At 39.3% G+C, this 27,725-nt stretch overlaps 1 protein-coding gene across 2 annotated transcripts in view; it reads right to left on the reverse strand.

The window, feature by feature from the left end:
* The window catches only part of dcc (DCC netrin 1 receptor), a 309,299-nt gene that overhangs the window by 90,460 nt on the left and 191,114 nt on the right, over window positions 1-27,725 (reverse strand). For both annotated transcript variants that reach the window (XM_036214404.1, XM_036214403.1), the window contains exons 9-13: window positions 26,488-26,642; window positions 21,503-21,651; window positions 21,244-21,382; window positions 15,598-15,647; window positions 1,552-1,693 (exon numbers count right to left, since the gene is read on the reverse strand). In XM_036214404.1, coding sequence (XP_036070297.1) covers window positions 1,552-1,693; window positions 15,598-15,647; window positions 21,244-21,382; window positions 21,503-21,651; window positions 26,488-26,642 — 635 coding nt within the window. The remainder of the gene's footprint in view (window positions 1-1,551; window positions 1,694-15,597; window positions 15,648-21,243; window positions 21,383-21,502; window positions 21,652-26,487; window positions 26,643-27,725) is intronic.

The raw sequence follows: 27,725 nt of genomic DNA on the forward strand, positions 1-27,725 counted from the left end.
GGGTGGTCGGATGGATGGGTGGATGGATGGATGTATTTTACATGATGTTGCAGTTTGACAACTTAAATTGCAACAGTTACTTAGACGTTAGTCAGGCCAGTATTGCACAGGTGTTTTAAACTCAGCATGGTGATTATAATATAGAACATATTTAATATCCTTTGGTACAAATAGAAGTTCATATTTAGATCAAACAAAATGCAGTGAAGAAATATAATTTAAATTCTAATTCTGTCCTAAAATATCTTGACATTATCTATGACAGACTGCACGGCCTCAAGTGGTCGTATTGTTGTTTTTGAATACAAATAACTGAGCTTAAAGCTCAAGTTGAGATATAAAAGCAATGCTCCTTTGTGTGATAACAAAACAGAAAATAATATGGCTTTTTATTATTTTTATTATGGCTAAGATAAAAAAGGTGAGGTTACCCCTGACAGGCAGCATTACACCAACCAGCTTGGATTTAAAAAATCACACAATCATGGAACCTGCAACAGGGAAATGGAGGCCGACGCACACAGATGAAGATAAGTACGGGTGAAATAATGAAAAGGAGATCAGTTTCATTCAAATCCTCCAAAGCTCAAATTGAAATAATAGCTGGTGGCAGTTTAAGTGCACACAAGCACGAAAGGGCGCGCGCACACACACACACACACACCCACACACCCCCACACACCCCGTCTTACATACTCTGCTAAGCACTCACACACGTTCTTCTACACAGAAGAAAGAAGAAGAAGAATTTAAGCATAATCCGCCCACACATCCAGACATACACAATCCCAGACACAAAGACGTAGTAAAACACGCTGACACATATTTGTTCAGCATTTGAATCATTTCTTTGGCCAGATTTCAATATTTATGTCAGTCTCTCTGAGCCCTGCATCATGCTGAGTGGAAACAAACGGCTTTTTATAACTGACAGAAATGTACAAGCATACTTTACTACATCTCTCTATATTGACGTGTTACTCGATTTTCCTTCTAACACACAGGCTGACAGACAAGTGGTCAAAGGAAAAGTAGACTTTTTATTCTGTTCTTGAATTGGAACACAACCATTAGACATTTAAATGTGGTGTATCCTCTGGTCAAAGCATCAGCAAATCAAACGAGTCCTTCAATGAAAATGTAGAGTGGAGAGCATGACTCCATTGTTCAGCATCGAGAAAACTACTGGGTTTTGCTAATGTTCAGCTCTACTCACAGGCAAACATCTTGAAATTTGAGAGATGGAACTGCACGACAGGATTCTTGTAAATTGCTCTGTGATTGGTCCTCTTTCATCAGACAGACTGACGTCATTCTGAACCACGAAGCAGATAGGCTGATGTCTGAATGTAAACATTTTGTCATTTTTTATGAGTAGGGGTGTAACGGATCACGGATAATCAATAATCTGTATGGATCACTTGCCATGGTTCAGCCCACATGTGCACCGCAGATCTGCCAACCATTGAATTTTTATGTGATGTAAAACAACTTTGAAAGAGACCATGTTTCATATTTGAAAAAATAAATAAATTAGCCTTTAAGCTTCACCTGTAAACAGGTACCAGAAGTTGTTCGGTTCAATGGCCTCTTGGTCGCCACGCCGGCCGGTTTTTCTGTATTTGATCTTGTAGGCGGTGATGATGCCATTCTGGCTGCTTCGTGGAGGTGGCTGCCAGGACACCTTGATGCTCTGAAGAAAAAAAAGCAGGATCAGGAATAATTCAACTGTTAAAGATAAGAAGTAATTGAAATCAGGTCATTTTTAAGTTATTGTGGATTTTTGTGTTTTTTTTTGTCATTTCAACCATGATGTTTAGGGCCACCACACAATGAAGACATGCTGAGACCTCCAAGAATAAGGTATTTATTTTCAAGAATAAAGTCTCAACCACAGTCTCATCTTGTGTGAACCTTTGTGGATAAAACATCTGCTTTTTATACACATCTCCAGACAATCAAACAACTTTATTGAGTTTTGCAGTTTCTTGTGAAACATTTCCTCCCTGTTTTCCATGCATATGTAGCACATTTGCAGTAATAAATCTGTCTTTTTCAAATTGTCTGACATCCTCCAGAAAGTCTGTGGTTTAGGAGGAAAACCATCATCTGTCTGTCACAACATGATTGGTTTGAATCCAAGTCCTGCTAACCCCACAAGCACTGGAGCATTCATCAGTGTGTGATTGGGTGTAATAATAGAGGGAAGCAGTGTATAATTAATGTGGCTGGTGGTGTCAAAGTCCTTTGAGGTCAGCGTGAGCATAAGGTGTTGATGGACATGCGCTGCATATCCCCGTCGAGCCAGGGAAGTACTTTCTGTCTTTTACACTTAACTTCTGATTCATGAGGAGCAGTGGCTGATGGTGAAAGTCTTCCATCAAACTGTGACATTATGAGGTCCCGGGCTTGACAAGCTTTATAGCATTTGGAACATAGATATATTGATCATAACTATTATCAATGGAAGATATCATTGCTGACCCGCAGAGAAATTGAAGAACACATAAAAGATAAAATAAATAAATGTTAGTTTTCATACATAAAAATTCACAATCCAATATGACAGTTATGGTTCAATCATACCTGAATGGTTTTAATATTACAAAATGCCAGTTAAAGTGACCGGCTGAAAAAGACCTGAGCACCAAAGCACTAGATGAACTTTTGCACTGATGTACAGAGAAAATAAACTCTTTCTTCCTGAGCTGCTATGTGGATTTTCCAGCACAGGGTGAAACAGGAGTCATCAGTGGTCAGCAGAGAAGCTCATTGGCTTCTGTTGTCATCCTAATTTCTGCTGCTTTTGTTCCTGCATACACTGCACTGCTATTTGTCAGTGCATGGGTGTGTGTCATTGTGTTTGTGTGCATGTTTGGGGTGTATTGAATGAATTTTAATTGCTTTATTTGCATGTTAACAACCCACCTCTGGCACACACATAGACACAAACACACACATGGACACACACGTACACACACACAGAGCAGATGTTGGCAGGGCCTCTGGTGTGCTCTGCTCTGTGAGGCATCTGCCATCAACCATTTTGTGAATCCACTCAGTGGAAGCCAGAGTGTGTTCATATGTGTTTGGCAGAATGAACATTAATCACAAAATATTAATGAACTAGAAAAGTAATTACGCTTTGTCTTATGATATGATCTCACTCATATCTTCTTTTTTACTTGTGTGCATTTCTGACAGACTGCAGTGCATAAATGTAATATAAGTAACAACTTTGTTCTGGACTATCACCGTGTTTTGTTTCTGTGCAGGAGTCATGCTGAAAATTTGGGCAAGAAATCCCATAAATGGCACAACTAGAGTGCTAGGGTTTATGCCAACATGTGAAGGACATCATCATGTGTTTTATTTTAAAAGCTATGTTTTTTAATGAATGAGCTGATAACTTTCTGACTGAAATAGAAAAATTCAAAAAGTTGGCACAATTTAGCTTTTTTACTTTTTGATTAATTCCTTTAATGATGAGAGTTAAAATTTCAAATAAAAATGACCAAGACAAGAGAGCCAAATGTTTTAGTAGGCTGTTAAAAGTTTAAAAAGTGGCTTCTTATTCTTTCACATTGGATGGAAATATTACCTTAACTAGACAAACTCTGATTCTTATTGTTGTCATTACTGGTCCACAAACTATTTCATTTTAATGATGGGAGATAGGAACCCATACAGAACACTTACTGAAGTAAAACATGCCGACTGCTGCTGTTTGTGTGTCCTGCCATTTCCATTAGCAGAGGTGTAAGTCATTGGGGCAACAAGCAGTTTAAATATTCAGCTAGTGTTACAATGATGGCAGCCACAGAGGAATTCATTAACATTTAGCTGCACCTGTTCCCTCTGCTGCGCCTCATCTTGCTAATTGATTACAGCAGAACTTATTATGAGACGAGAGAAGAGGCTAAAAGTTTGAGAGGACAAGGCAAGGGACACAAAGAAAAACATGGAGTCAGTAAAATCTATACTTCCCCTGTCAGCCCTCACAATGTACTTTGGTAAATGCTCCATATATATATATATATATATATATATATATATATATATATATATATATATATATATATATATACACACACACTGCTCACAAAAATTAAAGGAGCACTTTAAAGAAACACATTAGATACATCAGATCTCAATATGAAGTTGGATATCTATACAAATAACAAATAACAAATACAAATAATAAGTCTTTTAATGAAATAAAAGTTTTCAGCCTACAGAAGGCTCAGTTGTGTAGACACCATAACATCAGAGTGAAATGAAGATGTGGCAGGCTAGTCAATTTTTTCCAAAACTTAATTTGCCTTTTCAGTATCTTGTATGCATGCTTGACAACGTGGCGGCATGCTCCTCATGAAACGACAGATGCATACTCTTGACACGTGAGGTCGGGCATTGTCGTGGATTAGGAGGAAACCAGGACCTACTGCACCAGCGTAGGGTCTGACAATGGGTTCAAGGATTTCATCTGGATACCTTATGCCTCCCCAGACCATCACTGACCCACCACCAAACCTGTCATGTTGAACCACGTTGCAGGCAGCATAACGTTCTCCTTGTCTTCTCCAGACTCTTTCACGTCTATCACAGGTGCTCAGGGTGAACCTGCTCTCGTCTGTGAAAAGTACAGGGCGCCAGTGGTGGACTTGGACTTTATGTATATAAACTATATACATAAAAAACAATATATTCCTTGTGCATGTCGTGTCCGCGCTGTTGCCACGCCTGCACCGATGAGCAATATTGTTAGGGCTGAAATGTATCTGGTAAAAATTGATGACATGGAAACGGTACCAAACGGTTCTGGTTTCAGTACCACATCCCGATTGATCCCAAAGCATGGCTTGTTTAGTTGCTGTAACTTCTCTACTCCGTGGTATGGCCACTTTATGCACAATTAGGCAGACTTCCAGAGAGGACCGGGGGACTGTACTTCCTGAGCAACATTCTTCAGAGCTTTGATGTTAATAACAAGACAGTTGACATGCCGGTGTCTCCTCCTTAAAGCAAACAATTCTAACATGAAGCAAACAGTCTGACTCTATGAGACAGACCCTAGTGTCAAAGAAAACAACCCAGTCAGCTGTAAAATACTTTCTCGTTATATTTTTGATGTCTAGCCACTCTTTCTTCCATTTTTTATGTTTCCTGCAAGTTGTGTGTAAAATATTGGTGTCAGAGCACAAGAAATCTGATCTGATCTGAAGCACTAAAACTATCCTTTGAGCCCACTAATGGTCCTGCCAAGTAATACAGTTCACAATATCTATAATTTCAGTAAAATCAGTAATTTTATAGAGAGAAAATACTGTCTGTCAAAGCTCTTTCTCTTGCAGACTAAAACAAATGGTCTCTATAGATGTAGTGGTTTGGTACCACTAAAACTACATCTGTTAATTTAAAGGTGAATTTGTATAACACCAGACTGACACTTTTTTGTTTTTTCTGCTTTCCTAAACCAAAGCAGAAGAGTAAATGTCAGAGTCAGGAATAGAAATCCCTCCTGCAGCTGCTTTGTATTCAGCAGCCAGCTGACAATGTGGAGCAGCAGGACAAGCGGAGTCATGGCCTCATTCTGCGCCTTCAGAAAAGCCCAGAGCTTCATTCCTTTTTAATTTTCCCTCAAAGGATGTAAGGTAAATGCAGGGTGGTCTGCAGCAAGCTGATGAAGGCAACACTGATAATAATCAGTGCTGAGCACAGCCTAAACAACACTGATGCACCAAAAGTAGACAGCACTAAAGGATAAACACCTGCACAATCTGAGCAGCAACATAGATCCAACACTACGGAATTTGCTGTAATCACATTAGATTGATTTATAATAAAATTATATTCATATATGTGCAATGCATGGTCACATACAATCACTAAATAAAATTAATAATAATCTGAAATAATTTGAATGTGATTAATAAATCATTTGACAGTTACATATTAGTTGGTCTTTTTTAACATAATTATGAGGAAACTTATTGACCCTATAGCACTATCGGCGGGTTATTTTCACCGAGTAAAATTATTTGCATGATTTATAATATATTGCATTTTTCTGAGTGTCATGATTCCCTGGGCAAAGCCATATGTCCCAGGAATGGGTGGACCAAAGACCAAGCCTCCAGTGTCATCATTTTATTTTTAGGAATTTTTTGTTCTCAAATTCCTTTTCAAGCATGTTTTTAGGATCTTTCTATGCTTATGTTTTCCATTTTCTTAAATACACCACATTTGAAAATAAAATCAAGCTACTCTAATTTATCATGTGTTGTCATATTTTGATCTATTTTTTGTAACAAATACTTTTTATTGAGTATATTATATCAGGTAAAAATTACCCAGCAAAAGTGACGGTGTAACTTTTTATAACAAAAGTGTTTTTGGGGTAATATTTTGATACTTGAAGTTCAACAAAGATGAATTCCTCAACATTCCAGATTATAAAACTCTTTCAGAAACATTCACACTTCTGTAATCAGCTCTGAAGACCTCTGCAGAAATGGACACAATGGGCATTTACACAGTAAATATGCAGCATGTATACAGTGTGTTTGCAGTATGTACATACATTTTTGTGATCAACTTTTGCTGATGGAGCTTTGTTCTTTCTGTAAGATTTAAAAGTTACACAGGCTCTGTCAGTCTCCTGACTGAATCCGGTCAATTATCTGCACAACAATTATTGCAGTATAACAGGTGCAACAGTGAACTAGTCCAGAATCCATAATTGTCTGGATTCTTAATGATCCTTGTGCAGTGCTGCAATAATAATGGAGAAATCATCTACAGTAGAAGCTGGCAGCTGTTTGAGGTGCTGTTCAAAGGTTCATTTTGGAAGTGACTGAAAAAAAAGTATCCAAGAGAAATGAGTTCACACCAGCATCTATCCCCCAGCATGCTGGTCCAGGAATGAAACAGCATGTGTGCTCCAACAGAGATTCATCTTCACATAAATAATGCTTTGGGTCACATCTACCAACTCAACAGAGTTCTCTTCTGTTCTTCTAAACAATCCTTGCTTGCACGTCTGGATCCCTGTTTGCTGATTTTTGGTGTTTCCTCAGTCTAAATAGGCTCCGTGCTCGGAGCGGAACAACTGAACCAAAACGGCCACCGTAGCTGGGCGTTATGGGATGTAAACGGAGAAAGAAGGAACTATGAGGATGAGACTCAGCAGCTCACTACAATGTGAAGGGATGGATGCTGGCTCATTAAAACCAAAATATACATTGCTTCTCATATCATTTTTTTTGACAATCTATTTGTCATAAACATTAATTAGCATACCTTCTTAGCTGTCTTCTCCTCACTAACTGTCTGGCAGCATTTCTCCACCGTACCAAAGAACAGTAAAAAGTGTTGTATCTGACGTTGATAAAAAATTGGTCAGCAAAATATAAAGTGTCATATTCTTTATGTTCTACTTATTATTAAATACCCTATTTTCCAGACTGTAAGTTGCAGTTTTTTCATAGATTTGCCAGGGGTGTGACTTATATTCATGTGCGACTTATTTATGATTTCTTTTAGACATAAATAGGCTCATATATTCATTATTGTCCCACCAGTTGTCTTTTAGCGATTGTTTCCCTCTAACAACCACTACAAGGGGTTTGTGTGTCAGTATTTGCTGCTATCAGAAACACAGAAGAAGAAGTCTCGTCCAAAACAAACATGGCTGAGAATCTGATCATTCTCCTCATGGAGGTTATGATGTTTTTCTTTTTTGCATCAAGACATTATTATCGTTTTTATTTTTCTCTCCTTGGACTAATGTGAGACAGCAGGCCATCAAACTGGGTTACGAACAGACAGAAGAGCAGCTAAAAACACGACATTCAGATGCAGCTCCTGCAGACTAGAAGGTAACCATCCACGTAAGTAAACGACAAAGACTGAATGATCTCCTGAACCTAGACATGGGACCGTGATTACAGATGCTTTTATAGTTCTTCAAAATTAATAAACCTAACTTCTCGACATCATCGTACTCTGAGTGCATTTTAAATGAGTTAAAGCTTGTATACAATCAAAGCCTCCATCTTGTAGCGAAGAGGCTAAAAGATAGCTTCTCCACACACAATGGGAGCGTCTAGTTTATGAACACATTTTTGGACGAACATTGAGCTTTAAATATGACGCACGTCAAAAGAGGCAGCGGACTGAAAGACAACGTTACTTCGGGTTTATTGAATTTGTTCATAAATGTTTGACTTCACTCTTAAAAGTGCGACTTATAATCCAGAGTGACTGTTTGACAAGATGGAAAAGACACAAAAGAAAATTATGTTTAAAGTTGATTAGACCAGTGCTGTCTATCATCTCCTTGGTCAACTGTAATACTTGGGTTTTGGGCTGAAACTTTGTCTATATACTTTTGATATTTGCAATAAAACATTATAAAAGAATAGAAAATATTCAACTAGTACTACTACTACCAACTACTACTTTTAGTGGCTTTCTGGTGTCTCTGTATGCGAGCAGCTTTGTGAGAGCTGCATACAGAGCACCTCATTCACACTATGACCTCAACCACGCTCTTTCCTCTCTCTCACACACACGATCACACACACCCACAGACATACACACACTTTTAAACATACACACAGAGGACCAGGTGGGTAAACACTCCCTGAATTCAATCTGTGATTGTTTGTTCTTGTCCTCTGGGTGAGAGCTGCAATCACATTGACAGTGAGTGCATGTATTTGAGTGTGTAGTTGTGTGGACACACTTGTGGTATGCCCTCTGGGTAAAAGGAGCAATCACACAGAGGGCAAAATGTCTTTATTTGCTCAGTAACATAACATTCAACAGTGTGTGCATGCAGAAAACAAATAACTGCTTGGGCTTAACATATTACATCTGAAATACTATTTTTGTTCCCATGGCTGCTTTTATTTATACCACCACGATATACACATAAATCCTGGGTTCTGAAATATTTTTAATTTCCTCAACGTCAACAGAACTCTTGAAACTTCCATTAAAAACCCATTAAAGGTGTGGAAGATGATGTTAGGGACAAACATTATCCCTTTAACACCTGAGGCATCGCTGGTGACTCTTAAACACAAAATCTTTAACATACTGTAACTTTTCAACCATTAAGACGATAGTTCCAGTAGATTCTGAAGGAGAAAAGCGGCCGCTGATAATGCTAGTGCTGATAGCTGAAAATGCGGAAATTGATAGCTGAAAACACTGAAGGTATTAGCTAAAAAGCACTAAAGCTGATAGCCAGCTAAAGCATTAGCTAAATGCCAAAATAGCCTAATAAAACCTTAAAAAAACTAGGTTAGTCAAAACAGCTAGCATGTCGCTGAAAAAATAGCTAAACTTCAAAGTAGCCTAAAAAACTGAAAAAAAAGCCTAAATGAGCCAAAACAGCTAGCATGTCGCTGAAAAAATAGCTAAACTTCAAAGTAGCCTAAAAAACTGAAAAAAAGCCTAAATGAGCCAAAACAGCTAGCATGTAGCTGAAATATTAGCTAAACTCCAATATAGCCTAAACAATCTTAGTAAATGCCAAAAAAGTCCTTAAAGTTAGCAGAATGACAATTTTTAAACTTTAAAATTGTAACTTTTTAACATAATTACGAATAATAAAAAGACAGTAATATTATTCCAGAATAAATCAACTTAAATCTTAAATAACCTTTAATATTTTACTCTCCATAAAAATACATTTAGTCAAAATTATACAAGTTAGAAATAAGTGCAAGATAACATCGGGTCATTAATAACAATAAAATAAAATGATCTGGAGGGCCAGATAGAATTACCCGGAGGGCCGGATCCGGCCCCCGGGCCTTGACCTCGACACATGATTTAAAGGGTTTTGCTAAGTGAGAAAAATTAAAAAGGACAATTAGTTACAAAACTGACCAGATGACATGTTTTTGTGTGCAACAAGTAATTCATGTGACATCTTGCAAAAAGAAAAAGTTTTACTCAGTAAAAACTGGCTATTATCAGTTTCCACCATGAGCTCCATAAAAAAATGAATAGATGACAAGAAATATTTTACATTAACATTTACATTAAGGAATGTGCACATTAAAACAAAAAATATCATCCCAGCAGGACTTTACAACTGAAGTGACCTAATCCTAGTTAATTGCACAGAACCCAGTGGTGTGTCGTTTCTGCTGATGGTAGAGTCAATCTTCAGTGGATTTACATTTTCTTTTTTGACAACAAATCTCAGCTTGAACAGGGGGAATTACTCCTGCAGTGGCCTCTACAAAATCTTGTTTCATAATACTCAAACAGAAAACCTTTAAGTGGGTTTAGACGAAAAGTCAAAGTTGTAGATAGACTAGATGCAAGAAATTCAGCCAAAAGTAACCAGAATGTTTATTTTCTCCAACAAAATGACTTCTTTAGCCACTGTTAGACACACTAAGATCTTACATGTCTACAGTTTAAACTGGATGTTTCCGAATCTCCCACTTTCCCGAACCTGTCAGTGACAGTGACCCAAACTTGACTCTCTAGAGATTTCAGGGCAAAGACCCCGGAGCCCAAGACAGTGGGAACTGCAGTGCTGTGTTCAGCCAAGCGTCCAACACACACATTTTCACAGTAACTCTGTGCTGAGTGGAGGAAAGTTGAGGAAATGTCACATTTGTCTGAAAAGTTGGCTTGACAGCAAAACTTGACAAAGGAGACAGATTTTCTTCTTCAGCGATGACTTGCTGAGAAACTGGCTCATGCTGAACCTACACACTCTGATAGACATGCATGCATGTGCACACCAGAGCTGCACAGCTGTGGGCTTGTGGCAGTTAAAGAATGATTATTGGGATGATGCACGAGTTCACATGAAGTCTTAGAAAAAAACAAAAAACAAAAAAAACAAACTCAGAATGGGAAAAAAGTTAGATGCATTGACCTTAAATTTGGCTCCTGAAAAGTTTAACACTGAAAAGCATACGTCTTGAATCTAAAAAAGCCTTAGAAACAACTGCCCTCATGGGGGGATTCAGGCTGGACAGGGCACACACCGGTGGCTCACTCAAAATGTCACTCAGTGAACCTGTAGAGTGAAAATGTTCATTCACATTTTATTCTGCAGCCATGCTGCCAGCAACAGGTTGTAGAGAATATTTATTCATTATGTAAGGAGATACTAAGGGTGAAGAAGTGGAGATTCCGACGTGTCGTACAGATTTTTCAAATCCAAAGCATTCCATGGTGGGATGAGACACATGTTCAAAGAATTCCTGGCCCAGGACAGACAGCCACTTTGGTGCAATGATCAGGATAATGAGGACTGAAGTTCCCATAATCCTCCCTGCTGACGTTACCACTCTTCACTACTCTGCAGCCTTCTGAGATTCTGTCTGTGCTTCCCTGATGCCTGCTTTCCACTGAGCGCTCCAGACCGAACTGGACTTTTGAGTGTTTCCATTACAAAATGGACCAGTTAAACAGGACCTACTTGTACCATTTCTGGTCCCCCGTTGGTCGTAGGTCCATAGAAAAATGGAATGGACCCATGAGGGCGGAGCTTCTGTCATCACATGATGTAACTCATTGATTGGTGGACAGGTTTTACGACAACAGGAAGCGTCTGATCAGCACTTTTCCTGACTCAAGATCAAAACCCAAAGTTTTGTCCTTTTTTTATATGGGTTCTTCTACACCTCCGCAATCTTCTTGCAAAGAATAATAAATTCTTTACTTACTGTATTCCTCTTATTCTCAGGGGTTGGGGACCGGAGACATAACGAATCCACAAATACAGAGACCCCTCCCCCTTTTCAGGTGTTACCTGACTCCTCTGCTCAATGGAACATGCGCTTTGATGGTTCAACGCTCAATGGACTTGAATTAAGTTCTAAACCGTCCAGGATAGGACTGGTCTGGTCCAGACCGCTCAGTGGAAATGAGACATAAGTGTTTCAGCTTATTTAAACTTTTCCTGCTTTCAGTTCTTTCAGCCATTTTAGTTTGAAACCATCAAGCTTACCTGGAGATGTCTGGTTGTACTTTAGTAAGAGAAACATACTATATATTTAGATATTTAATAGACGCTGTACATATTTGAATATTTAGCTTATAATAGTGAATGAGGAAGAGTTTAAAACCTTCAAAAACTTTGTGTCCTTTGAAATCTTCTGCATACTTTCAGCTGAAGAAACAGTTTGATTGTTCAGCAGAGACTGGGCTTTCAGATATGTTCAGCTTAAGCCGCTGCTGTGGATGTGCAGAGATGAAATACAGAGCCGAGCTGAGAACGAGGACATCAGACACAGTCGTCTGTAAAGCAAACTCTTGGTCGTAGGGAGCAAGGGTCGCTGACAGGATGAGGCAAGAAGTAAAGAAAAGACAAGCAAAGGTGGTGACTTAAGTGAAGCAGCTTAGGGTTAAGAGAAGACAGGTGGTGACAGGTAACTCTGATCCATAATCAGACACAAACTGTCTTGCTGGAAAAAGTAGAAACTACTAGAATGTAGCACTGGGATGATATTGGGAGGATCCTTCAATACCTGACTGAACAGGTGCGTAGCATGATCATGATGACAGAATGATGAACAGGCGCCCAATGAGCCAACGGCTCAGACACACAACTACCACCAGCTGCTGGCTCCCCCATAAGGGATGGGGCAATAGACAAAAGATTAGAGGCAACCATCCTCCTTGATGATATACCTTTATGGAGAGTACTGCATGTGGGAAGAAGGTGTCTATTTACTGAAATTTGGTGGACCCCTCCTGATTGTTGGCTGTGGAGTCCGAGATCCCTCCCACCAAAGGACACAACATGTCTAATGTGCAATTAAAAACCAAGAGTGAAGGCCATCAGGGTCAGAGTTCAGGGGGTGGATACAGCATGTTGAGAAGCATAAGGGCAGGTTTCTGAATTCAGTCTCAGATTCTGTTATCTTCTTTATCTGTCTTTGTTTGGAAAGATATTCCAATCTTAAATGCATAGCAGACCTAACATTAGTGATTGATCAAGCTTTATCTAGAAGCTGAAAGGTGGAGAAATATGAGGGACGTGTGAGAAAAATAATCAGGCAGAATCTAAATGAGGTCAACTTTCCACAGACAGCATAAACCTGCTCTCCATGAAAATAAACGATGAGCGTCTAACATGAGGCATTCATCATTCTCTCTCAGGCTGCTTTGTGACACCTGTGTAAAGCACCCTATTTAGGATTAGTCATTTTACTTTCCTGGACCTTTAAAAGTTCATATAAGCCTCAGCCAGACCTCAGAATGAACTTCAGTTCAGCTTTCAGTCCTTACTTTTTGGGTCGGGCACTGAAATTTGATTTCAAGAAGGAACCGTTATGAAATATGCAGTTCTACAGAAACATAAAGAAGCTGCTGCAATCGGTTCCTCATTTCGATGCTTAGTTTCATCGAAGGTCTATTTGTCTTGTCAGTCACCTCTACTCTGTTCAGTACGTTGAAGTTCTAGCCAATCCTTCTGCCTTTCCTGTGATAGTAGATCATATAAGATCAGTGACGGGGCGAGGATGATGATGATATTTGGCTGCATTCCACAGCAGGTCACTGAAGTTTGACAGTTCGCTGCTTCGTATCAGCCAATCAGGAACGCAGCTTTGCGCAGCCAGCCTCCCGGACTTCAGCGGAGCTCACTCGCTCAATACACCAGGAAATAGACAGCCTGCTCGGGTCTCCTGAACTGTGATATTTTACTTATTTTCCTCCAGATTATAACAAAAAGAGATACCCTATTTCCCCTTCTCGGGTTAATGCAGGACAGCCTTCAAACTCAGTCACAGAGACAGAAACACAGTGGAAGTGGCTGTCATCCAGACACACCCCTTGAGAGAGATAAAAGCCTCGGTAGCGATAAAGTCTTTGAAGGATTTCTTTTTTTGTAGAACTCTTCACAGTAAATAAACCTGATCTTTCAAGATCATCCGTGCCATCCATTCATTGAAACTGAGACACACACAGACACCCACACGTAGCCGCGGCGTCAAGCTCAGGATCACATTTTTGACGGGCGGCGAGCAGCGAATTCATTGCGCGGCGAAAGAGGGGCAGGCCAACGGTGTGCGGCCCGGAGGTTTGGGAGCTCTGATTTAATACAGCAAAGCCAGCACGTCAAAAAAAAGTAAAAAAAAGAAAACAACAAAACCCAAAGTGTGAATTTTTGAGGCTGAGGTTTAATCATGCGTCTATATGTGATAACTTGGGAAAGAAAATGTGTTGATTTGGGATGATGTAGTCATTATTTTTATAACTGAAGTGCCAAAATTGGCACTGATTGGGAACCGAAACCAAAGAACCGCTTTGGTACCGGAACCGAATGAAACCCAATCGGTGCCCAACCCTACTCACTATTACCTCTTTTAGAGATAAGCTCCTCTGGTTGAGCCAAAACAAACAAACATTTTCACATGTGAAAATTTCATTTCTAAACTGAAAATATATTGATTTTAAGATTAGCTAAACACTTTTCCCAGTTGACATTAAACTGAGGAATAGGAATTCTAACCACTTCCTGACAGTGTAGAAATCCTTTTTACTTTTATAAACTACTACTCTCTTTCATAAATGTAATGATCGACCCAACCAGCTAGTTGGAAAGTTTTTCAAAACAAAAATAAACATTTTCTCTAAGATGTCCTTACCAACATTTAGCAGCTTTAAAACTGCTGACCCACTTTCTGTGCTGTTACTTGGACGGCAAACATTTGCTTTTTCCACTGAAAAAATGGCATGGAGGATTAGATAAAAGGGTGCACTAGACCAGTGTTTCCCAACCCTGGTCCTCAGGGCACACTGTCCGGCGTTTTTTTAATCCAACCCTGCTCAAACACACCTGCCTTTGATGACCGTCATTGTCAGGCTTCTGCTGAGCCTGATGATGAGCTGAATCAGGTGTGCATAAGCAGGGCAACATGGAAAACATGCAGGACAGTGTGCCCCGAGGACCAGGATTGGGAAACACTGTACTAGACTATAGTGAGGTCTTTAGACTTCAAAAATCACACAAAGAGCTAGAAAAAAAAGAGGAACGTAAATGAGAAGGGAAAATGGATAATGGAGTTAGTGTCCCATCAATCAATAAAACGAGGTCATGTCACCGGAGAGCCACTGCTGAGTGATGGCCATGTCACAGTTCAGACAAGTGTCAGAACAAACATTCATCCGTTCGGTACCCACTGAGGAAACTTGAGGAATCATCTTGAACAAAAATCTCTCGTCTCCAACTCAATGACTGAAATGCATTTCTAAAAATGGAACAGAAGTTTAGTGTTTATGTTCTTTAATTCACTGTAACTTTTCAACCGTTAAAACGATAATTCCAGTAGATTCTGAGGGAGAAAAGTGAGCCACTTTTCTCCCTCAGAATCTACTGGAATTATTGTGTTAACGGTTGAAAAGTTACATTATGTTAAAGGATGGAGACTGTCTAGCACTTTGGGTCCTAAAATTGGTGCAAAGTGTTATGTGAGCATTTACCATTTAACTAACATCAAAAGACATCGCTATTTTAGTTTTTATTTAAACTGTACTGTCACACTATAATGTGCTTGTGCTTTGCCAAATGTTTCCTACACATTTTAAGGTAAGATATTTTGGACCTACCCTTGACAAGACAACTTCCAAGGTGATGTTCTGTGGTGGAGCACTGGGCACTGAAACAGAAAGAGACAGAGAAAAGTCATTTAAAGGCTCATAATTAACATACAAACTGACAGCAACATCTGCTTTACTAAGAGAACTGTCAACAGTTTAAATTTGCACAGCTCACATCCCACGCGGTGTGTGGTGTTAGCTGGCTTGTAACAGAGCCACATTACATGGGGATTTCTTTCATTTGCTGTTTGCAGGGAGCGTGTTTTTCCGTGTTGAGCTTAATGTTCGGCGTCAGTAATACAGACGATTTGAGCACAGACAGGAACCACCAACCACATTCGCTCTGCCAATGTGACTCCTACTACTGTTTAAAAAAAAAAAAATCAGACAGACGTGTCCATCGAAATAGACAACAAAGAAACAAAAGAAACTAGAAACAAACAGAGAACAAGATGACTCAGAAAAAATGTAAGAACATGAGAGCATTTATGAAAATTAAAGAGAACTAGATTTATATCATTACCTGCAATAATGCTAGTGTGAACGCTGTAAGCTAAATGTGGCTGCTGACGATGCTAGTGCTGATAGCTGAAATGCTAGAACTGGTAGGTAAAAATGCTCAAACTAATTTGGCAGCTGAAAACACTGAATCTGAAAGCTTGCCTAAACCTTAGCTGAATGTCGAATTAGTAAAAGAAAAAAGTTATTTTTTGCCAAAACATCTAGCATAATGCTAAAATATTAGCTAAACTCCAAATTTGCCTAAAGGTGCATTCACACCGAACACGATCTAGTTTCAATGTTACGTCAATGGTACAGGCGCGCTCTGAGGCGAACTGAAGCCCCGAGGCGCAATTTGAGTGACTGGAGCAGTGCGAAGGTCTGCCAGCAGCTCGATTTGAGCGGCGAGGCGGGAATCACGTGGCGCAGCAAAAATTTAAATTTCTGACCTTTGACATGTCATCGTGTCGCATCAGCCTCCACATCAAAAATTCAATTTTTGATCTGGTCTTAACCATGCGTCAATATGTGACTTGGGAATGAAAATGTGTTGATTTAGGAAAATGTAGGTATTATTTTTATAACTGAAGTACCAAAGAACCACTTTGGCCACGGAACCAAATAAAACCCAATCGGTGCCCAACCCCAGTCGGCTCTGGCCTCATTGAGACATTAAAAAAAAAAAAAAGGTCTCCTAAAATTAAATTTTTCCCCTCGGATTAATACCAGACAGTGAGCTTTAAGCTCAACTATGGAAACACATTGGAAGCAGCTGTCATACAGACACAGCCCCCTGTACCGGGAAAATCTTTTAATAATAATATTTAATAACATTTCTTTTAATAATCTTTTAATAATGATATTTAATAACATTTTTTTTTTATAATCTTTTAATAATGATATTAAACCCAAACATGGACAGATAATATTTTTGTAGAACTCTTCACAATAAATAAACCTGATTCCTCGACATCCTATGTGTCTTCCATTCATTCGAGGTGAGATATCCACAGACAAAGCCGGTAGCTCCTCCCATATGCAGCCACGGCGTCAGGAACACATTTTTTGACAGGCGGAAAGCAGCGACTTTGCCACGTGGCAAAAGAGGGGCGGGGAAAGCACCTTAAAAAACTTGAAAAATGTTGAAATTATTCAAAAACAGCTAGCATGTTGCTGAATTCAAAGCTAATTTCCAAATTATCAAAAATAACAACAACAACAAAAAAACATTATTTTCTGAACATTTTAAAGGGTTAAGGTTGTCTTTAGCTGAAAGTATGTGGAAGTTTATAGGTTTCATAGTGCACAAAGGTTTTGAAGGATTTGAGCAATTTCTCCTTCATTTCCTGTGAGCCATATTTAGCTCAACAATTCAAAAACTATACATTTTATAAATACTAAAAATACAAGCAGTAATGTTCTGAACGAGCTAAACATTTTGATACTAAGATTGCTAAAATCGCTAAAAGTGTGACGGAGTTTTTATGTGCCAAAAACATGTACAGAAAGGAGCAAGAGAATCACTGTGAGAATGCTGCAAAGCATTCACTCAAAATAAGTGTATAAAGTTTTGGCAAACAGAGAAAATGCATACAAATAACAGCAATGCAAGAAGAGAAGTAAAGAAGTAAAAAAAAAACCTTCATAAAATAAAAACTGACACCAAACTGAAATCAATACTAGAATTCAGACAGTGGAAGACAGAACAGATCTGTCCGTCTGCGCAGCAAGTGGTGAAAGTGTAAAGTTCAAACGGGAATCCGGCTGTGTTGGCTTGAGTTGGCTGTCCAATCAGAAGCGTGATGGAGCATCAGCAGCTTATCTGTTCCTTCAGCTGCTCTCAAACACACAGGCGTTGAAACAGGAAGTGTGCGAGCTTTTATTGTCGATTCAATTAGCTCACAAGTGACTGTTATCGTCAAAATGCAGATGGTAGATTCACAATAAGGTCAGTTTGCGACTGCCTGTAAATGTGCAATTGCACATTTGTTATTTTGCATCATTTCATGAGGTGATTACAGCCTGACAAACACCCCACTATCCCATTGTTTTATGGGAGTTCACTGGTGACAGCATCGCTCTCTGCCTCTCCATCAGCAGTGCTGAGGAAGATCTATTCAAAGGAAAGCCATCCATCTCTCAATCAAAAGGATTGATTCTGATCAGGTTTAACTAAGATCAACACACACGGATCAACTGTGTGGATTTCAGAGATGAGGATCATGTCATAGATGCTCAATAAAACAGACAAAATAATGTAATTTAATTAATTCTGATTTTTCCTAAAAGAATTTTTGTTATTTTGTGCTTTTTAGGTTTAATCATCTTCTAATAACACTTTATTTTACATAAAGCACTTTAAATATTGTGTTAATCTGCAAACATACCTGTCTCACAGAGAGCTCTGAGGTAAAAAAATAAAAATAATATCAGTGCGTAATAATGATTGAACAAAAGTGCCTCCTGAGCGCATGTCAGTCACACATTTGTGCTATTTTGTTGGATGAATTGGGAACAAGACTATAATATATCAAACACAACTAAATCTGTTCCCAACTGTTTCATTCATCAGAAAATGTAAGTGATGTGGGATAACTCAGATCTGTTCAGAGATCTGCTGAGCAAACTATTGAACGTGTTTAACATTTTAGAAACAGAAGAAAAGGGCTCTGTGTTTCACGCCGAGAAAGTGATTCAACTTAACATGATGTAGACTCTAATAAACAGTTCTACGGTTGTCACATCTACAGACACAGAGAAAAGCATGAAAAAGGTTAAGTGTCTTTTGAAGAAGGCATGATACTTGACATTTACCAGACAGAAAGAAAAGAAAGACTCATTCTGTCAGACGTGTTAATCTAACAGAGCTTTAGAACCCATTTCCTGTTCTCTGTCGACTGTGTGAAAGTCAGCTTTTTAAAAAGATAAGTGTTTTTATCAGGAATGATTCATCTAGATTCAACAATGGTTTTATTCATTCCCACTAGAGGGAGGTGCAATCAACAAAAACCGCATCTAAACACAAGACATTCAGGGAAATCTCCATCAGCTTCAGAACTCAGATTTTTGTAGACATTGAAGGTCTACTTTAATTCTTATTTCCTTAAACATCTTGCATAGAAATGATGTAGACGAGACAGCTGTTCAGAGTGCAGCACTAGCTGCCGTCTGTCAGCCCAATAAAAGGGTAGGGGGTTACATTTGCTCGGCTTTTATGAGTTTTCCCAATTATTAATCCACATTCAGATCCCAATGCTCTCATAATCTATTGAATGACAAACGTTTGTCTTCATAGAATCCTCTTGTGATGACTTCTGGTGAGTCCGGAGGGTCTGGGCTCCATGCAGAGCTGCGGTCAGTAGTTAGGGCTGTATTGTGTCAGAAAGTCACTGAGTGAAGGTGTCAGAGAGGAGACAGAGAGAGAAACTGGAGGGAAAGAGAGGGCAGCTGTGCACAGACTCCATTAACGTGTCAGGCTGAGAGGCTAAAATGAAGCAGCTCCGCCTCCCCTGGGTTAATTAAGGACCCCCACGTTTCCTAATGAAATTCCTGACAGCAGGCGCGTCTATGAGAAGAGCTAAAGAGTGTCCTGCTGTTACTTGGTGCTCCATGTTCTCTCTCAAACACACAGACATGCACAGGTAACAGGTGAGGAGGAGGACCTGGTCCTGCAAGTCTCCAGCCTGATCTCAGTGAGTGTTCCTCCCTGGGAGTGTGTTAGACTGCAGGTTGCATTTGGAGTCATTCATCTGTGTTGTCTTAGCATTATTTTCAGTCTATACGGCACTGCTAAAAATATGGTATCAATGTTGTTCTATGATAGATTACTGTGACACATTATACATCTCACCTGTTTTAAAGCTAATGCACAAACATGTTTTTTTACAGAGAATGTGGACACCAGCTTCTCTGTAATAAAAACTGTGTTACAGTGATTCTCCTGCTCCTTCTCATACATTTTTTGGCAGGTAAAAACTCATTCACACTTTCAGAGACTTCAGCAATCTTGGTATCAAAACCTTCACCTCGTTCAGGACATTACTGCTTGTACTTTTGGTATTCATAAACTTTATAGTTTTTGAAATATTGAGCAAAATATGCCTCATATTCTGCTTACATTCAGCTAAAGACACCGTTCACACTTTAAAATGTTCAGCAACCATTGGGCTTTTGGATTATTTTGACATTTAGCTTTTATTTTAAAAACATGCTAGCTGCTGTTTTTGGCTCATTTAGACATGTGTCCAGTTTTTTGGGCTAATTTGAAGTTTGGCTAATATTTCAGCAAGCTTTTAGCTTCAGCATTTTCAGCTAACTGCTCTGCCGTCTTAAGTTACCACATTTAGCTTACAGCTTTCATTATCGCACGTAATGCAATATATCTAGTTAACAGTTAAAGTTTGTTAGATGAGCACTTTTTAATAACTGAAATCTCTGACTTAAAGACTGATGGAGTGATAAGCACATGACCAGCGAGGGTCTAAAGCTGAACGATGCCAATTAAAGACTCTCTTGAACAATTAAACAAAGTGTTCAGCTCTAAACTAACCTCCTGGGTATGATCCAGCTTAATAATGTGGTTGAAATTACATTAAGACTGTGAGAATGTGCATTTAAATTAAAAGCACCTTTAAATAGATTTGAATTATTGTGACTATTCCAGAGCAACGTACACACTTTAGTGGTGGAAAGCACAGTGCTTTTTTTTTTCAAGCTGTTCTGGGGTTGGAACTGTACAATATGAAAGCTCGTGTTATTCAGGCCTCCGTTTACAGTGTGCTGAACAAATTATACTCAAGAGGCCACAATCTCTGCTTCTCAAAACAGTCAAGTTAAGATAAAACAAAAGTGTATTCCAGTTTTTCACTCAAAAGTTTTTGCACCAAACTACACAAACTCTTGTATATAAATGAAAGTATTTCTTGAAATTGTTGCAGAGTGGTAGTATTGAATGCTTGTTTTAGATGCAGGGAAACTGTAAAGTAAACTGAACATTATTTCAACTTTGAATGTTTCAATTCGGCCAAACTAAAAGCCCAAAAAGCCCCTGGTTGTTCATTCAAATGCTAAATTAAAGAACAAGCAAAGGGTTGTGGTTCTGCACCACCATGAAGTGGATTCTGTGGCTCTAACTGGAGTTGAGGTGAAGCTCACCGTCTGAGTGGGTGGTGACGCTGATGGCCTCAGACGCGACTCCTGGTCCATAGCGATTGATGGCCAAAACACGAACAGTATATTCCATGAACCTGTTGAGTCCATCCATCTTGTAGGTGAGCCCACCCACCTCCACACTCTAGACACAGCAGCACAACGGTGATTCCACATCATTACAGCAGAGACATGACTATGGACAGAGATTTATGACAACCTCCACATGCCTTAATGACAGACTTACAGCATCTGCAATGCTCACCTGCTCTTTGCCAGATGGGCTCTCTGTCCAGAGCAGTCTGTAGCCTAGAATGGGGCCGTTTGGGTGGCTGGGGGGCTCCCAGCTCACCTGGATGGATGTTGGAGAAAGGGCCAAAGCTCGAAGAGACTCCACCCTGCTGGGGACCTCAACTGTAGAAAGACATACAGTTATGAGACTCCTAAACACTCATAAATCATGATGCTGAATTAAAAAAAAGAAAATCATGATTCATTATGCTACAATACTGATGCAAGCATTATGATCTTTCACTGATAATTAAATGAAGAAAATAAATCATCTAATTTGAAGACCCAAGACCTCAATAGACCTTAAAGGGTTTAATAAGTTGTTTTTTAATGTTCATAGAGAATGAGACAATCACAGTGCTAGTTTCTGTTTCTGCAGTTTCAAATGGAGAACTTCAGCATGTTAAGACATAATCTATGGAGTAAAGCTTCTGCTCTATGGAGCTACCCATTCGAAGGCTGGAGTCAGGCAGCTGGTGGCTATCGCTATAGTGTGGGGATGTGTGTGTGGAGTGATATGTATGCACCAGTTGATATGTGTGTGTGTGAAATAACTGCTGTGAGCAGGCACAATAAATCTGAATTTAAAAAGTAAATATTCTGTATTCTGCAGAACATCTGTCCAAATTAGATATAATGAAGTGTTTTATGGAGTTTTATGACACACTACAGCTGTTCTCATAAGTTTATACATCCTGGAAGAAGTTGTGATTTCTTGGTCATTTTTTTTTCATAAAAAATATGAATGACAACACACAAAAAAGTTTTTTCTACTCATAGTTAGTGGTTGGATGACATTTAGAGTCAAAAATTATTTTTACATCATAATGACATCAGAAACTTCCCAAATGACCCTGTTCAAAAGTTTACACTCACTCATGACTTTGTTCTGAAAACGTGAACACAAGCTGATACAGAAGGGTTTGATTGACAGCGTAAGGGAACCATCCTCACCTGGGACTGGTTTACCTGGAATCACTGTGTGTACTAAAGGTCTCTGAGTTTTTGAAAACAATTGTGTTGTCATTCATATTCTCTGAAAAATAGCCTAAACTTAATACTTTCTTCCAGGGTATGTAAACTGATGAGCACAGCTGTATGTTCAAAACTCCACTGTGTCGATCTCTGTTTCATTTAGCTCATAAAAACCTGCAGAGTTTGAATGTTTTATTTTAACACCAGCCTATTTCTTCAGATGATGTTATTTCATACTGATTGTTTTATGCCCAAATGAAAAGCTCTGCCAGTATTTAGACATAAAGTTTATGTCATTAAAACCCAGCATGTGAAAGAAGAGAAAACAACCTTAAACTGTTGCTGAGTGACTCCATGTAGTTACAGAAGGCTAAAGTAGCTGTGGTAAGGTTATGGGATTAATCAGAGTTTTGTTTGTTTGCAGTTAAAAGTCAAACACACTGGAACTGTCTCACACAGTTTGTAGTTTATTCTTGACCTTCACAAACAAAACCAGATCTTATTATGCTTTAGGTTCTGCTGTTCTCAGTCTATATGGATCAGGGTCACAAACTTCCCTGATGTGTTCAAGTTTAATCAAACTGTTACTCTTATCCTACTTTATATTTCTGAAACTAAAGTGTACGAGCTTTGATTGAATAAAGTATTTTTCACCACACAAGGGTAACTGCTGCTCAACCACATTTAGGTTGTAGTAGAACTCTCGTCTTTGAAACATATAAATATATATCCTATATAAATCCTGAAGTCTAATTTTAGACTTTAGTCTGTGACTGGTTGAGTTTACTGCTTTGTAAACTCACAAAGCAGAATGTTTTTAAAATGATGAAACTAGTTAGTACATAAATGAGAGGAGGGATTTGTAGAACAAGCATACAAATATAATTTCAAGTAACCAGTGATTGTTTTGCTGCTAAACATGATCAGGAAAACATTCTAGTTAGTTTCATGTAAATGTAGTCTTAATGAAACTGAGCTGAACCAGACTACTCAACCTCATCAGTGATAGATTGAAAATTAATGAACCATCCTGTTTCTAGATCGGCGAATTTTTCAGTCAGACTCAGAGTTCTAGTGTAACTACCTTAAGGCCGTATCACACTGCTGCTACCTACATTTTTCACATGTTCCAAATAAAAACAATGGTCATACGTGGTAAAAGTTGTTGTCTTTATATATGAAATTTTCACAGATGTATCACTATTTAACTACATCAAAACCACGGAAGACGTATGAATAAACCACGCTCAGATCAGATAAGCCCAAGTGTCATTGATTTTTTTCACTTTGGGCAGAAATCACACTGCATCAGCACCATGGACAGCGCCAGCAGGCCTTTTGTGATGCTCTTTTTTAATTAAACAGTGGGATTCCTCTGGCCCACACTAGTTCTAAGTCAGCTGCTAGGCACCAGCCAACCCAGCCCGTCAGGGGGGTACCTGGACCCCGGTGGAAGCTCCTGCAGGGGAGATCCGTGAGAAGGAGCCGGTGTGTGTTCAGAGTCTGACCCCGGGCTCAAACGGCTACCGTTACAGCTCAGGTGTGGAGCGGTCTAGCTACAGCCGATGGCTCATATTAGCTACAGGATGGCTGCAGACACAGACTCTGCTGCCGACCTCACAAAACTCCAAACTCACAGATGTTCACGCAAATCCCCCCTTTATTTGCTGCAGTTCAGCCGCGTCGTCTGGTGAAATTTGAACCAAACGAAATGGACTCACAGCGCCGCAGAAGCCTGACTGCTGATGCAGGACGTGAACGCCTGCAGTGGGATTTCATCTCGCACTTTTAAAGTTACGTAAAGACTGCGGCGCTCACATCGGAGCTGTAACGCTAGCGGTGTGAGCCCGGGGTCATACTCTTGCGTCCCACATTCTGTGCAGCCCTGGACACTGGGTGGTGAAAGGTCGTCCGATTTACACACTCGTCACATAATACGCGAATCATGAAGAAACTGTGTGATTATTGCGCTGTTCATGTGTATTTCTATCCTTTGTGATACCTGTGTGACATACATCATTCGTAAGTTTTTCTTGAGTTCCTTGTTCCTCGATGAGCGCAGATGTCTGTTGAGGGTCTCGGCTGATATGTTTTTATGTGAATTTGGTTTTGAGCTTTTTTAAGATTTTCTGACAGTTGAGAATGATGCCGTTTATGTGTCGTTCCTACATAGTTCATATGCAACTCATATCCCATTTATGTGCAATTGTATGTGCTGAATGTGAGAACCAAACAGGGTTCCTGCATGTTTCCCCGGCTCGGCGGGGGGTTGTGTCCGGCGCTGAACAGAGTGCGGGTCGGGAGAGAATGCAACTCTGGACGGACACCAGGTCCTTCTCACGGATATCCTCAGCTGCTGTTTCCGCCGGGGTTCCATGTCTCGCCACTGACTAGAACTGGTACGAGCCAGAGGAATCCCACGGTTTCATTAAAACAAAGCATCATGAGGACCTGTGCTGGCTGCTGTCCATAGTGCTGATTGTCAGAGTGAAGAGGTTCAGTGAAGCATGGGTTTAACTGATCTTTTTCGTGGTTTATTCATACTTGATTGTACTTCAGGGATCCTTGACGGCCTTGGGCGGACGACTCCTGATCGAAGGATTGGGGGTTCAATTCCTGCCATGTGTCGAAGTGTCCTTGGGCCAGACACTGAACCCCAAATTTCCTCTGATGGGAGGTTGGCGCCAGTGTTCGGCAGCGGAGCCACCACCAGTGTGTGAATGTGTGTGTGAATGGGTGAATGGGTCTGTGACTGTGAAGCGCTTTGGGTCTTTGAAGGAAGGTAGCAAGCGAAATACAAGTATACGCCATTTAGCATTTGACGGACATCTGCGCACATTGATGAATGAGGTACGTATTAAATATGTACACACGTATCATGAAAGACCAAGATTACACACGTGGAAAATGAGCAATGCTATACTTGAAATCTTCCTTGTATGCTTCTTAAAATACAAAATGTAAAACTGTTTCTGATCATCAGAATCACCATCTACTCTAACCAATGAGTTAATAATGTGTGTGCTGAATGTTCAAAGCAGATAATTAATTTAGTCCAACAAAGAAGCCAAACTGCAATATTTTATGAACAAGACTAACTTTTATCTGTCAGAAATTCATGTTGTATAATCAAAGAAAACATTTCGGTCTAGGAAGCATCTGAACTGATGAGTCTCAGTTACTTTTTTTCACTCCATCATTCTATTAGGCATGAAATTGTAATAAAAGTCATGAAAGAATTTGTATTAGATAAAAAAATAAATAAAAAAACTTGTTACAAAGTGTTTTTGTAGACCACATGTATCAAAGTCAAGGCCCGGGGGCCGGATCCGGCCCTCCAGATCATTTTATTTTATTGTTATTAATAAACCGATGTTATCTTGAGCTCATTTCTAACTTGTATAATTTTGACAACATATATTTTTATGGAGAGTAAAATGTTGAAAGTTATTTAAGGTTTAAGTTGATTTATTTTGGAATAATATTCCTGATTTTTATTATTCATAATTATGTTAAAAAGTTACGGTTTAAAAGTTGTATAAGTTTTCATTCTGCTAGATTTTTTTTAAACTATTTTGGCATTTACTAAGATTTTTTAGGCTATTTTGGAGTTTAGCTATTTTCTCAGCTACATGCTAATAATATTTTAGCTGGCTATCCATTGTAGCATCTTCAACTATCACCACTAGCCTCTTCAGCGGACAAATTCAGCTTAACACATCCACACTAGCATTATTGCAGGTAATGCTGTATATCTAGTTTATAATTATGTTAACAATTTAGGGTTTTAAAGTTTTTGAAAATGTAGTTTTAGAGTGTTCAATAAATGTTTATCCTGTTCGACCTGTGACCTAAGGCAGTGTTTTGGATTTTGGGCTCTTGTGCGATTGAGTTTGACACTTCTGTTGTAGACGATTGTGAATGAGACTGATAATCTTAAATTGTGTTGTGCTGGTTCTTGTGTTGGCTGTGAGTGTGTCTCACGGTCAGGTTTGGTGGTGATTTTAAGGGCGGCTGAACTCTCTCCCGGCCCGATGTCATTGTAGGCAACCACTCTGAAGGTGTAGCTCTCCTCGGGTTTCAGGTTGGAAACTGTCAGCTCCAGAGACTCCGGTTCTGAAACGTTCACTGACCGCTCCCTGCAACAACAAAGCAAACATGAGTCAGCTGTGAAAAAGTTGCATTTCAAAGCGAGACTTTAAATCCCCTCTAATTCATAAAGGCTCTTTGTGTTCCTACAGCGCAGACAGTTGGAGCTGTAATCAGCTGTAATCTGTGTAATCCCTCTGAGCCTGAAGCTAATCCACAGATCAGAGCACCTCTTCAACCTCCCAGTTCATAACTAATCACCAGATCACAGACGAGACAAGCTCAGCTGCAAAAATTACCATGTTTCCACTACAGCATCCACTGCACAGACACGCTTTCAGAGAAGGATGTGATGGAAGTGTGAACCATGCTATCTCTATTTTTTTAACTGTGTGGTTAGAGAACTTTCCAGGCTGTCATAAAAAACTCTAACTCGTTTATTTTGAGAAAAACTAAAACAAAGTATTAAACCACATCATCTTAAAAAGGGAAACACAAACTTTCATATAGTAATAATTATTCAAATCAACACATACAAAAACAAAAAGTCATAAGATTTACAGCAATTAAAAAAAACAACTTTAAAAAAAAAAAAAAAAAGTAAAAAAAAAAAAACTGTTAGTGACAACACATTTTCCAAGATTTAGGTTTCCACTAAGAAAGATTGGAAAAAGAAAGGAAAGCTGCTCATTATTTTCCAAAACATATAATTAAAATAGAAAAAGCAGCAAACAGAGAAATCTGAAGTTGGATCCAGATTAGGACGCTGGCACAGGTTTGTTTACCCAAAGCCAGGCCAACATTTTTCTCAACAGAAAACGTAAATTCTTTAGTGCAACTTAATTTTTTTGTCACTTCTGGTTTGCAGCTAATCTGCAGAAACTCAGAATTCACTGATGATTGTCCATGAAAAGACGGTTGAACTGGACAGCTGGTAGGGATTGTCTTCATAGATTTTGAAATTAGTTTCAAACCTGATTTTTAAAATACTCCAGAGTGAATCCATCCATCCATCTTCTTGACCGCTTCTTCCCTTTCGGGGTCGCGGGGGTGCCGGAGCCTATCCCGGCTACTGAAGGGCGAAGGCGGGGTACACCCTGGACAGGTCGCCAGTCTGTCACAGGGCCTCAATC

This window comes from Oryzias melastigma, linkage group LG12 (assembly GCF_002922805.2).
Source record: "Oryzias melastigma strain HK-1 linkage group LG12, ASM292280v2, whole genome shotgun sequence".
Lineage (NCBI taxonomy): Eukaryota > Metazoa > Chordata > Actinopteri > Beloniformes > Adrianichthyidae > Oryzias > Oryzias melastigma.